Raw genomic sequence first — 14,123 nt, forward strand, 5'->3', positions numbered from 1 at the left:
CTTCATTGGTGATCCAATTGTTACTTGTCACCTATGCTCTCCACTCATGGGCGCTGCCAGATAGAAGCTCATGATACGGAGAGAGAATGTCTTGAGGCATTATTATCAAGGCTAAGGTGTGTGGCATTATTCCGTTGCAACGCACGAGCCTTTTTGCTAGTAAAACTAAATTTAGTAAGTTCCACGGAGCCATCCACTCCCTCATTCTTCCTTCTTGTTTTGTATATATGATGCACTATACTGATTTTGAAACTTACTTATTGAATTGGAATGTTAGATCAGTCCTCAGTTTTTAATATCTAAACATGTGTATGTGATGTATAGTGATTGTATATTTATGTTTTCAGTGTTTTCATGTTTTAGAAAAAAAAACTTAAAAGGGGCTTTACCTTCGTCGTAGCTCCACTATAATTTTTCATAACTTCTCGCTAGCCACCGGTAAATAAGCACGGTGTCGTGCAAGCTTTAGACTGATTGCGACGCTGAGCGCGCGTTAATCATCGCTTTCCCTCTTGGAGCCGCCCGGGAGCCTCTCCTCTCGTGCATGCGGCGCCCTGCATGTACCCCCGTTCCATTCCACCACCTTCCCAGCTGCCACCCACTCTCCCGTCGTGTCGTGGCCGCTCCTTTCCTTCCCGGTATTTAAACCAGACACGCTCACCCAAATCTAAACCCCTCGCCTCATTGGCTAGCCAGTAGCAGCCTAGTACTACAACTGCAAGGTCGATCGGGCGCTAGAGGTCAAGAGATCGTTCGATCACACACTGACCGATCGATCCCTGCGACTGCGTGCCTGCTCGATCTGTGCCTAGCTCGGTCTAAGCAGAAGCAGGCATGGTCACCATGGGCAAGAAGGTAGACCAAGAACAGAGCTACTACAACGACTGGGCCCACATCGACCACGGCGTCGACGCCGACGGCCGCGCGACGGAGCTGCGGCCGCTGGCGCTGTCGCGGCCGCACACGCAGGCGTTCCACCTCGCCTGGCTCTCCCTCTTCGCCTGCTTCTTCGCCGCCTTCGCCGCGCCGCCCATCCTCCCGGCGCTGCGCCCGGCGCTCGTCCTCGCGCCCTCCGACGCCTCCGCGGCCGCCGTCGCCTCGCTCTCCGCGGCTCTCGTCGGCCGCCTCGCCATGGGCCCCGCCTGCGACCTCCTCGGCCCGCGCCGGGCGTCCGGGGTCGCCAGCCTCGTCTGCGCGCTCGCGCTCGCCCTTGCCGCCGTCTACGCGTCCTCGCCCGCGGGCTTCGTCGCGCTGCGCTTCTGCGCGGGCCTCTCGCTCTCCAACTTCGTCGCCAACCAGCACTGGATGTCCCGCATCTTCGCGCCCTCCGGCGTCGGCCTGGCAAACGCCGTGGCCGCGGGCTGGGCCAACGTCGGCAGCGCGGCCGCGCAGGTCGTCATGCCGCTCGCCTACGACCTCATCGTGCTCCGCCTCGGCGTGCCCATCACCGTCGCGTGGCGCGTGGCCTACCTTATCCCGTGCGCAATGCTCATCACCACCGGCCTCGCCGTGCTCGCCTTCCCATACGATCTCCCGAGCGGCTGCGCCTATGCTGGAGGCGGCAAAGGCGCCAAAGGGGAGGGCTTCTGGAAGGTGGTGCGCGGAGGAGTCTGCGACTATCGGGCGTGGGTGCTGGCGCTCACCTACGGCTACTGCTACGGCGTGGAGCTCATCATGGAGAACGTGGCGGCCGACTTCTTCCGCAGGCGGTTCCGGCTGCCCATGGAGGCCGCGGGCGCCGCCGCGGCGTGCTTCGGCGTGATGAACACCGTGGCGCGGCCGGCGGGAGGGGTAGCGTCCGACGTGGTGGGAAGGCGTTTCGGTATGCGGGGGAGGCTGTGGGCGCTCTGGGCCGTGCAAAGCACCGGCGCGGTGCTGTGCGTTCTGGTCGGCAGGATGGGTGCCACGGAGGCTCCGTCGCTGGCGGCCACGATGGCGGTGATGGTGGCTTGCGGGGCGTTCGTGCAGGCCGCCTCGGGGCTTACCTTCGGCATCGTTCCCTTCGTCTCCAAGAGGTAAAGAAACATTTCCGCTTAATCCTTAATCAAATGTCTACATATAATTAGCTACACAGTAGAATTTAGCTTGTTTAATTATGAAATATTTATGATTATAACGTTTTATGTATGCATGGTACACTTACATAGATATAGTTACGTTTGTATAGCACATACACAAAACAACAACAAAAAAAATACAAGTTGACGATGGATGAAAAGATGAAACTGGTAGCTAGCTACCTAGCGTGAGATGAAAGGTGTTGAGTACTTGACTAGCTAGCAATGCCTGAACCACGAGTTAGCTAGAAGGATTCGTGCCGACAACAAGCTTCCTGTGGATCTAAAAGAATCTAAAACAGAATCCTTGTGTAGTAGCATAGTGTTGCTGACGTCGATGTTGCTTTCTTGCGTTTATTCAAAGATAGGAATGGGCGGAGATTCCTGGTAGAATTAGTTGAAATCCCATTTATAAACTGAAAGAGACGCGCCTTGTTGCGTAAGGTGTGGTGCACATATATGATCATGCTTGACCGGTAAGAAATCTACCATGCATGTATGTGGAGGCCGGCAATCAAGGAGTCGCTATTTTGTTTTAGAACATGTGCGTCTACAGAGCTAATATAAGGTCTCCTTTTCTCGCAAAAATAAATAAGTAAGGTCAAAACAACCAAGTTAAGAAACAAAACAACCAAGTTAAGATTATGATGCAGCAAATTATGACATAACTTGCTCAAAAAACCAACCAAATTTTCTATGTATTCATACAACAAGCGGGTAATCTCATATAACTCAGTGATCATCTTAATCTATTTCTCTTACCATGCAAACATGTCACCTTAATGTGCAACTATGCAAGTGAAAGTTCCACTCAACAATGTTGCACAACAAAAGACTTAGTCATTTCCACTAGATTATGCAACTTATATTCAATAAATATTTTACGACTATACAATAATCAAATACAATAGATTATTGTATTTGTATGTACAGTTTCTGTTCTCATACTGTTAATCAAAATATTCATGCTACATACAACTAAATTTCATTTAATGCAGCCAATTCTTACAACAACACGCGTTTTTATCATCTAGTAGTAAAAATGGATTTGGTAATTAATCAATGCAGGTCAATGGGCGTGGTGTCTGGTATGACGGCGAGCGGCGGGGCTGTCGGCGCGATTGTGACAAACCGGTTGTTCTTCAGCAGCTCCAGGTACACGGTGGAGGAGGCCATTTCATTCACTGGCCTCACCAGCCTCCTTTGCACGCTCCCTGTGGTGCTCATCTATTTCCCACGCTCGGGAGGGATGCTTTGCGGCCCCTCGGAAACCGACATCGTCGGCCATGATCGTCACGGCGACGATGATGCAAACAAGGATGATGATTACATGCTTCTAAAATGATGTGGTAGCTGGCTAACTCAGCCTGTAAATATAAGGATAGGTGCATGCTTTTGAAATGAAAATGAAAATGGGAATGGGAAGAAAAACTCCACACAATCTCTCAAGACTCTGAACAACATGTGATGACTTGTTGCGCTACTAGAGGTAGGCTAAGGGCAAGGGTGACCCCCATGTGTGCTACCCATTTGTCCATTTGGTCGAAAAATAGGATGATTTTCTTACCATGGCACTTTTTTCATTTGTCTGTTAGGATTGAATTTCTAAGTACTAGAGGGAGAGGGAGCTTGAATAGTCATATCCAAAAAATAAATAATATAACCGATTTTAGTGGGCAATTTTGAAGCAACGACTTTCTAGGAGTTTCTTCAAAGAACTTGACAAGTAAAGGCATCTCCAACGCAGATCCCTAAATCGGACACCGTATCCATTCACGAACCAATCTGGACATGGGTCCGGACACTGATACGGGAGCCCGTCATCCAAAGCTAGTCGCAAACGTCGGGTCACATTTGATGCAAATTAAACAAATTGGACAACTTTCATTCAAATTTAGATAATGTTTACATGAAACATGATGATTTGCATCTAAACCGGATAACATTCATTACATTTTCGACATATTTTTTAACTAAACCATATTCTAACCTAGTCTAAATGATTGCCGACGCTCATTTCACATGACATGTCTTCCCCATGTCCGGCGGCAAGCTCGCCGACCGGCCGTGATCCTCTGGAAGTGAAGCTTCAGCAGGAAGGGAATAATAGCCTCCGCCTCCGTGAAGCGAAAAAGCTCACCGGCTGGTTATGATCCCACCAAGTTTAGCTTCAGCGGGAGGGTAAGAGTAGTGGCCTTTGTTGGGGAACGCAGTAATTTCAAAAAAATTCCTACGCACACGCAAGATCATGGTGATGCATAGCAACAAGATGGGAGAGTATTGTCTACTTACCCTCGTAGACTGTAAGCGGAAGCGTTATGACAACACGGTTGATGTACTCGTACGTCTTCACGATCGACCGATCCTAGCACCGAAGGTACGACACCTCCGCGATCTGCACACGTTCGGCTCGGTGACATCCCACGAACTCATGATCCAGTAGAGCTTCGAGGGAGAGCTTCCTCAGCACGACGGCGTGATGACGGTGATGATGATGCTACCGGAACAGGGCTTCACCTAAGCACCACTACGATGTGACTGAGGTGGATTATGGTGGAGGGGGGCACCGCACATCCTTTATATACGTGGCCAGGGGCACCCCATAGACACATAAGTTGATCATTGATCTCTTAGCCGTGTGCGGTGCCCTCCTCCACCATAATCCACCCGGTCATATCATAGCGGTGCTTTAGGCGAAGCCCTGTTCCAGTAGCATCATCATCACCGTCATCACGCCGTCGTGCTGACGAATCTCTCCCTTGACACTTTGCTGGATCGTGAGTTCATGGGACGTCACCGAACCGAACGTGTGCAAATCGCGGAGGTGTCGTACTTTCGGTACTAGGATCGATCGATCGTGAAGACGTACGACTACATCAACCGTGTTGCCATAACGCTTCCGCTTACAGTCTACGAGGGTACGTAGATAATACTCTCCCCTCTCGCTGCTATGCATCACCATGATCTTGCGTGTGCGTAGGATTTTTTTTGAAATTACTACGTTCCCCAACAATGGTATCAGAGCCTGGTTTATGCGTAGATGTTATATGCACGAGTAGAACACAAAGGAGTTGTGCGCGTGGGTATATACATATTGCCTGCAGTAACTAGTTGTTTCTTGATTCAGCGGTATTGTTGGATGAAGCGGCCCAGACCGACATTACGCGTACGCCTATGCGGGACTGGTTCTACCGACGTGCTTTGCACACAGGTGGCTGGTGGGTGTCTGTTTCTCCAACTTTAGTTGAATCAGATTCAATGAACAGGGTTCTTTCTGAAGATCAAAAAGCAATCACTATACCACGTTGTGGTTTTTGATGCGTAGGTAAGAACGGTTCTTGCTCAGCCCGTAGCAGCCACGTAAAACTTGCAACAACAAAGTAGAGGACGTCTAACTTGTTTTTGTAGGGCATGTTGTGATGTGATATGGTCAAGACGTGATGAGATATAAATTGTTGTATGAGATGATCATGTTTTGTTAAAGTTATCGACAACTGGAAGGAGCCTTATGGTTGTCTCTTTATTGCATAAGATGCAAGTGCCATATAATTTCTTTACTTTATCGATATGCGATAGCAATAGTTGCAAAAGCAATAATTGGCGAGACGACCATGTGACGACATGTTGATAAAGATCAAGATGATGGAGATCATAGTGTCATGCCGGTGACGATGGAGATCATGACGGTACTTTGGAGATGGAGATCAAAGGCACAAGATGATGATGCAAATATTCTGTCACATATTTTGATTGCATGTGATGTTTATCTTTTATGCATCTTATCTTGCTCAGTACGACGGTAGCTTTATAAAATGATCCTTTACTAAAATTTCAAGCTATAAGTGTTCTCCCTAAGTATGCACCGTTGCGACAGTTCTTCGTGCTGAGACACCACGTGATGATCGGGTGTGATAAGCTCTACGTTCACATACAACAGGTGCAAGCCAGTTTTGTACATGCAGAATACTCGGGTTAAACTTGACGAGCCTAGCATATGCAGATATGGCCTCGGAACACTGGAGACCGAAAGGTCGAGCGTGAATCATATAGTAGATATGATCAACATAGTGATGTTCACCATTGAAAACTACTCCATCTCACATGATGATCGGACATGGTTTAGTTGATTTGGATCACGTGATCATTTAGATGACTAAAGGGATGTTTATTCAAGTGGGAGTTCTTAAGTAATATGATTAATTAAACTTTAATTTATCATGAACTTAGTCTTGATAGTATTTGCATAACTATGTTGTAGATCAATAGCTCGCGATGTAGCTCCCCGTTTATTTTTGATATGTTTCTAGAGAAAAACTATGTTGAAAGATGATAGTAGCAATGATGCGGACTAGGTCCGTGATCTGAGGATTATCCTCATTGCTGCACAGAAGAATTATGTCCTTGATGCACCGCTAGGCGACGGACCTATTGCAGGAGCAAGTACAAACGATATGAACGTTTGGTAAAGCTCGGTATGATGACTACTTGATAGTTTAGTGCACCATGCTTTACGGTTTAGAACTGGGACTTCAAAAACATTTTGAACGCCACAGAGCATATAAGATGTTCTAAGAGTTGAAATTGGCATTTCATACTCATGCCCGTGTCGAGAGGTAGAAGACCTCTAACAGTACTTTGCCTACAAGATGGAGGAGAATAGCTTAACTAGTGAGCATGTGCTCAGATTGTCTGGGTACTACAATTGCTTGAATCAAGTGGTATTTAATCTTCGAGATAAGATAGTATAATTGACAAAGTTATCTAGTAACTATCACCAAGTTACTAGAACTTAGTGATGAACTATAATATGAAAGGGATAACGAAAGTAATTCCCAAGCTCTTCGCGATGCTGAAATCAGTGAAGGTAGAAATCAAGAAATAGCATCAAGTGTTGATGGTTAACAAGACCACTAGTTTCAAGAAAAAGGGAAAAGGGAAAGAAAGAGGAACTTCAAAGAAGACTAGCAAGAAAGTTGCTACTCCCATGAAGAAGCTCAAAGCTAGACCCAAGCCTGGAACTGAGTGCTCCTACTGCAAAGGAAATGGTCACTGGAAGTGGAAATGCCTTAGATACTTGGCGGATAAGAAGGATGACAAAGTGAACAAAAGTATATATTTGATATACATGTTATTGATGTGTACTTTACTAGTGTTTATAACAACACCTCAGTATTTGATACTGGTTCAGTTACTAAGAGTGGTAACTCAAAACGGGAGTTGCAAAATAAACAGAGACTAGTTAAGGGCGAGGTGATGATGTGAGTTGGAAGTGATTCCAAGGTTGATAAGATCACCATCGCACACTCCCTTTACCTTCGGGATTAGTGTTGAACCTAAAATAAATGTTGTTTGGTGTTTGCGTAGAGCATAATATGATTGGCTCGTGTTTATTGCAATACGGTTATTCATTTAAGTCAAGGATAATTGTTATTCTGTTTACATGAATAAAACCTTCTGAGGTCATACACCCAAGGTGAATGGTTTCTTGAATCTCGATCATAGCAATACACATATTCATAATATTGAAGCCAAAAGATGCAAAGTTAATAATGATAGTGCAACTTATATGTGGCACTACTGTTTAGGTCATATTAGCGTAAAGCGCATGAAGAAACTCCATGCTGATGGGCTTTTGGAATCACTTAATTATGAATCATTTGATGCTTGCGAACCAGGCCTCGTGGGCAAGATGACTAAAACTCCGTTCTCCAGAACAATGGAGCAAGCAACTGACTTATTGGAAATAATACATACTAATGTATGCAATCCGATGAGTGTTGAGGCTCGTGACGGGTATCGTTATTTTCTGATCTTCACACATGATTTGAGCAGATATGGGTATATCTACTTGATGAAACATAAGTCTAAAACATTTGAAAAGTTTAAAGAATTTCAGAGTGAAGTGGAAAATCATTGTAACAAGAAAATAAAATTTCTGCGATCTGGTCGTGGAGGAGAATATTTGAGTTACGAGTTTGGTCTTCATTTGAAACAACGCGGAATAGTTTCGCAACTCACGCCACCTGGAACACCGCAGCGTAATGGTGTGTCCGAACGTCATAACCGTACTTTATTAGATATGGTGCAATCTATGATGTCTCTTACGGATTTATCACTATCGTTTTGGGGTTATGTATTAGAGAAAGCTGCATTCACGTTAAATAGGGCACCATCTAAATCCGTTGAGACGACACCATATGAACTATGGTTTAGCAAGAAACCTAAACTGTCGTTTCTTAAAGTTTGGGGCTATGATGCTTATGTGAAAAAGTTTCAACCTGATAAGCTCGAACCCAAATCGGAGAAATGTGTCTTCATAGGATACCCAAAGGAAACTGTTGGGTACACCTTCTATCATAGATCCGAAGGCAAGATATTTGTTGCTAAGAATGGATCCTTTCCAGAGAAGAAGTTTCTCTTGAAAGAAGTGATTGGGAGGAATGTAAAACTTGACGAGGTAATTGTACCTTCTCCCGAATTGGAAAGTAGTTCATCACAAAAATCAGTTCTAGTGATTCCTACACCAATTAGTGAGGAAGTTAATGATGATGATCATGAAACTTCAGATCAAGTTACTACCTAACCTCGTAGGTCAACCAGAATACATTCCGCACCAGAGTGGTTCGGTAATCCTGTTCTGGAGGTCATGTTACTTGGCCATGATGAACCTACGAACTATGAGGAAGCGATGATGAGTCCAGATTCCGCGAAATGGCTTGAAGCCATGAAATCTGAGATGAGATCCATGTATTAGAACAAAGTACCGACTTGGATTGACTTGCCAGTTGATAAGGTGAGCCATTAAGAATAAATGGATTTTCAAGAGGAAGATGGACACTGATAGTAGTGTTACTATCTACAAAGCTCGAATTGTCACAAAAGGTTTTCGACCAGTTCAAGATGTTGACTACGATGAGATTTTCTCACTCATAGCGATGCTTAAGTCTGTCTGAATCATGTTAGCAATTGCCACATTTTTATGAAATCTGGCAAATGGATGTCAAAACTGCATTCCTTAATGGATTTCTTAAAGAAGAGTTGTATATGATGCAATAAGAAGGTTTTGTCAATCCTAAAGGTGCTAACAAAGTGTGCAAGCTCTATCGATCCATCTATGGACTGGTGCAAGCATCTCGGAGTTGGAATATATTCTTTGATAAAGTGATCAAAGCATATGGTTTTATACAGACTTGCGGTGAAGCCTGTATTTACAAGAAAGTGAGTGGGAGCACTACATCATTTCTGATAAGTATATGTGAATGACATATTGTTGATCGGAAATAATGTAGAATTTTCTAGAAAGCATAAAGGAGTGTTTGAAAAGAGTTTTTCAAAGAAAGACCTTGATGAAGCTACTTACATATTGAGCATCAAGATCTATAGAGATAGATCAAGACTCTTGATATATTTTCAATGAGTACATACCTTGACAAGATTTTGAAGTAGTTCAAAATGGAAAAGTCAAAGAAGGAGTTCTTGTCTGTGTTGTAAGGTGTGAAGTTGAGTAAAGACTCAAAACCCAACCACAACAGTAAATAGAAAGATAATGAAAAGTCGTTCCCTATGCCTCAGTCACATGTTCTATAAAGTATGCTATGCTGTATACCAGACCTATTGTGTACCTCACCATAAGTTTGGCAAGAAGGTACAGTAGTGATCCAGGAGTGGATCACTGGACAACAGTCAAAAATATCCTTAGTGGAATAAGGAAATGTTTCTCAGTTATGGAGGTGACAAAGAGTTCGTTGTAAAGAGTTACATCGATGCAAGCTTTGACACCGATCTGGATGACTCTAAGTCTCGATCTAGATACATATCAAAAGTGGGAGCAATTACCTAGAGTAGCTCCGTGCAAAGCATTGTAGACATAGAAAATTTGCAAAATACATACGGCTCTGGATATGGTAGACCCGTTGACTAAATTTCTCTCACAAGCAAAATATGATCACTCTTTGGGTGTTTATCACAAAGCTATGTGAACTAGATTATCGACTCTAGTAAACCCTTTGGGTGTTAGTCACATGGAGATGTGTAACATCCCAAATTTTCAATTTGGAATGTTATACATTAGGTCATCACTGCATATCATATTTTATTTGCTTTTGGCCTGATCCAGAAATTCTACGCAACTCAAGGACCCACGAAGAGAGTTGGGGATTTCTTTATTTTCATATTTGGGTTTTCTCAAATTTTGAAAATAGGATCATTGATTTTATTTATTTTATCTTCAATTATTTCTATAACAAAAATATGAGAGAGAGAATAAAATGACTTTCCCAAAATAAAGAAATATCGAAGGTTTAATAAAAAAAATCAAGTAAGATTTTATTTCGGAGTTTTCTCGCTATTTTATTTGAATTTAGGAAAAATTTCATGTTTTTCAAAACTGCATTTTAGCGCCAAGAAAATGTTCATCTTGTTCTAAATACTTTATTTAGACGGTCAAAATTTGTTTTGGCATTTTTAGATTTTTATTTTTTTCTAGGATTTTTCTTAGTTCGGCGTGGTTATTTAAAAAAAAATCTCCGCGCCCGCCTGGGCCGAAGGCCAGCCGAGCCAGGCCGGTCCGTGCCGCCGCCGCTTCCCCGCACCGCCGCCGACCCGGACTCCTCCATGCCGGCGCCGCCTTGCCCCTTCCCCAAGCCGCCACCCCCTCCCTCTTAAATACCGCCACCGCCCTCCCCACCCCGCCACCCGACCTGCCCCGCCGCCGATAGCAGCAGCAGCCGCTGCCTTGCGCCGCCGCCAGGAGCCGCCGCCGCCGCCTCCCGCCGCCGCCGCAGCCTCGCCACCCCACGCCGCCCCGCCACCTCACCGGAACCCTGCCGGAGCCCCGCCAGAGCCGAGCCTAGGTAGCCGCCCCGCCGCCCCGGTTTTCTAAAGAAACCGATCCGTTTTTTTTAAAAAAAACCTAGATTCGTTTTTTAGAATTAGATCGGTTTTATTTTTGTTTTCCGGTTTATTTATTTAGCGAGCGTTCACCCATTCATTCGTTTTAACGGACGAATTCGCCGTTTAGTTTCAGTTAATGAACGTTCGTTCATTAATCTGTTAATCAGTTTTTCTTTTTCTCGGATTTTTCCGCGGTTATTTTCTGATCGCGATTTCTTATCCGATTTTCATTCTAGTATAACTTTTCGCTCGTTTATCGGAATCAGACGATTCAAGCGCCCAAAGTTTCATCTCGAAACCCTCTTTCCGTTTAACCTAATCAAACAAGTTTTTGCTTCTGTAAAAGTTGACTTAGATCCAGATTAGTAAACGAAGTTTGTTTCTTTCGCCGTTTGCCTTTCGTTGCTTCGTTCTTTTTGTTTCTTTTTGCAAACCGGAGTTCTTAAGTTGAACTTTCTGGTTAGATCTCTTATTTGAGTTTTACCCGTGCATTAGATGAGTACTTATTGTATGTTTGTTTGCGATAGAGTACCCAGAGTGCGCCGCTTGCTACTTCGAATGTCTAGGTTTTGCGGATCATCAGCAAGGCAAGTAACACTTTGATCATACCTCTTTACTACCCAGTTTTATTGCATTAGATCAACCCTCAAACAATTGCATGATTAGGATCTGATTGATATGTGGGTTTTGGGGAGTAGATGTGGTAGTACCTATTACCTGTTTTATTATCAAACCCTTGGGAGTTACTTCTACGTTTGCTTATATTGCCATGCTATGCTAGTAGACGTGGATTGGGCGAGTGTATCCATGACAGATGTGAGATTGTTAATTAACGGTTTATTTAAGATGGCAACTTTAATACACATCTGGGTGGATTGAGGCACCTGGGTATTCCAGTGATTGCCTGTTTTTCTTTATGGACCGCCACCCAGGCTCAAAGGGATCATGAGATTATTCATACTATAAACTTCCGTGTGCAGCCACAAGCTACTATGGGCTCTAGCATAGTTGACTAAGTCATGCGAACTCTTACAGTGGTAGACTAGCAGATGTAGGGGATGTAGGTTGGTACTGTCTACCTGATCGTAAGGTGCTAGCGCTTCTGAAAGACTATGTCCCGGTCATCCGTTTCTCAAACATCATGCAGTGCAAGAAAATACAACGGAGGAGATCGAGTCTTGTGGGTAAAAGTGCGCAAACCTCTGCAGAGTGTATAAACTAATTATGGTTAGCCGTGTCCCCGGTTATGGACGTCTTGAGTATCTAGTACTTGGATTATCATGTGAATCTCATCATGTTACTCTAATTAATTTTGTTGGGATTTAATGATGATGTTTAATTGGGATTGAGAGGATGTCTATCTTCTCAATGTTTAACAACTACCATGATAGTTAAATAGAAATTTATTCCTTTGCAGTAGGGAAAAATTGGCTTTATGCAAAAACTTTAACCATAGAGCTTTCCACCAGCCATATATGCATGTAGTATAGCTTTATTCTTTCATTACTCTCTATGTGTTACATTGCCAGCATATTCCATGCGCTGACCCGTTTTGGGCTGCAACGTTGATGTTGCAGACTTTTCAGACGACGAGTAAGGTGCCTTTAGGTCGTGGTTCTATACTCAGTGATGCCGTTGGAGTTAATGGACTCACTTATCTTCCAAGCCTTCTGCTGTTATCGTTATTAGATGGCCTTAAGCCATATTATTTGTAATAAGTTCTCTTTTGAGACACTCGTTGTAATAAGTGTGTGATTGCTACTCTGTTATAAATCCTTCAAGTACTGTGCATGTCAGCATTACTGATCCAGGGATGACACTGAAGCACAGAGATCGGACCGTTTGAGGTCTGGTCTCTACAAGATGTGAACTAATCACATAAAGATGTGAACTATTGGTGTTAAATCACATGATGATGTGAACTAGATTATTGACTCTAGTGCAAGTGGGAGACTGAAAATATGCCCTAGAGGCAATAATAAAGTTGTTATTTATATTTCCTTATATCATGATAAATGTTTATTATTCATGCTAGAATTGTATTAACCGGAAACTTAGTACATGTGTGAATACATAGACAAACAGAGTGTCACTAGTATGCCTCTACTTGACTAGCTCGTTAATCAAAGATGGTTAAGTTTCCTAGCCATGGACAAAGAGTTATCATTTGATAAGCAGGATCACATCATTAGAGAATGATGTGATTGACTTGACCCATCCGTTAGCTTAGCACGATGATCATTATAGTTCCATTGCTACTGCTTTCTTCATGACTTATACATGTTCCTCAGACTATGAGATTATGCAACTCCTGAATACTGGAGGAACACCCTGTGTGCTATTGATACGTCCATTTTGCATCATGCTTTTATATCGATATTTATTGCATTATGGGCTGTTATTTCACATTATGTCACAATACTTATGGCTATTCTCTCTTATTTTACAAGGTTTACATAAGGAGGGAGAATGCTGGCAGCTGGAATTCTGGGCTGGAAAAGGAGCAAATATTAGAGACCTATTCTGCACAAATCCAAAAGTCCTGAAACTCCACGGAACACCTTATAATAAATAATGAAAAATCCTCGGCAAAGATGAAGACCAGGAGGCCCACACCGTTCTCACGAGGGTGGGGGGCGCCCCCCCTAGGGTGCGCCCCCTGCCTCGTGGCCCCCCTGGTGGCTCTCCAATGACCATCTTCTCCTATATGAAGTCTTTCGTCGAGAAAAAATAAGAAGAAACCTTTCGGGACGAAACTCCGCCGCCACGAGGCGGAACCTTGGCGGATCCAATCTAGAGCTCCAGCAGAGCTATTCTGCCGGGGAAACTTCCCTCCCGGAGGGGGAAATCATCGCCATCGTCATCACTAACGCTCCTCTCATCGGGAGAGGGCAATCTCCATAAACATCTTCATCAGCGCCATCTCATCTCAAAACCCTAGTTCATCTCTTGTATCCGATTCTTGTCTTCAAGTCCGGGATTGGTGGTAGTAGGTTTCTAGTAGTGTTAATTACTCCTTGTAGTTGATGCTAGTTGGTTTAATTGGTGGAAGATCATATGTTCAGATCCTTTATGCATATTAATACCCCTCTGATTATGAACATGTTTATGCTTTGTGAGTAGTTACGTTTGTTCCTGAGGACAAGGGAGAAGTCTTTGCTATTAGTAGTCATG

General features: G+C 44.0%; 1 protein-coding gene across 1 annotated transcript; it reads left to right on the plus strand.

The window, feature by feature from the left end:
- The first annotated feature begins 686 nt into the window (after positions 1 to 686).
- Positions 687 to 3,498, plus strand: LOC147960775 (putative high-affinity nitrate transporter 2.4). Its single transcript, XM_087535256.1, has 2 exons — positions 687 to 2,015; positions 3,126 to 3,498. The coding sequence occupies exons 1-2, from the start codon at positions 835 to 837 to the stop codon at positions 3,400 to 3,402; spliced, it is 1,458 nt and encodes a 485-aa protein (XP_087391382.1). The 5' UTR covers positions 687 to 834; the 3' UTR covers positions 3,403 to 3,498.
- Positions 3,499 to 14,123: the final 10,625 nt, after the last annotated feature.

This window comes from Triticum urartu, chromosome 7A, assembly GCF_056163025.1.
Source record: "Triticum urartu cultivar PI428250 chromosome 7A, HENAU_Tu73, whole genome shotgun sequence".
In the NCBI taxonomy this organism is placed as follows: Eukaryota; Viridiplantae; Streptophyta; class Magnoliopsida; order Poales; family Poaceae; genus Triticum; species Triticum urartu.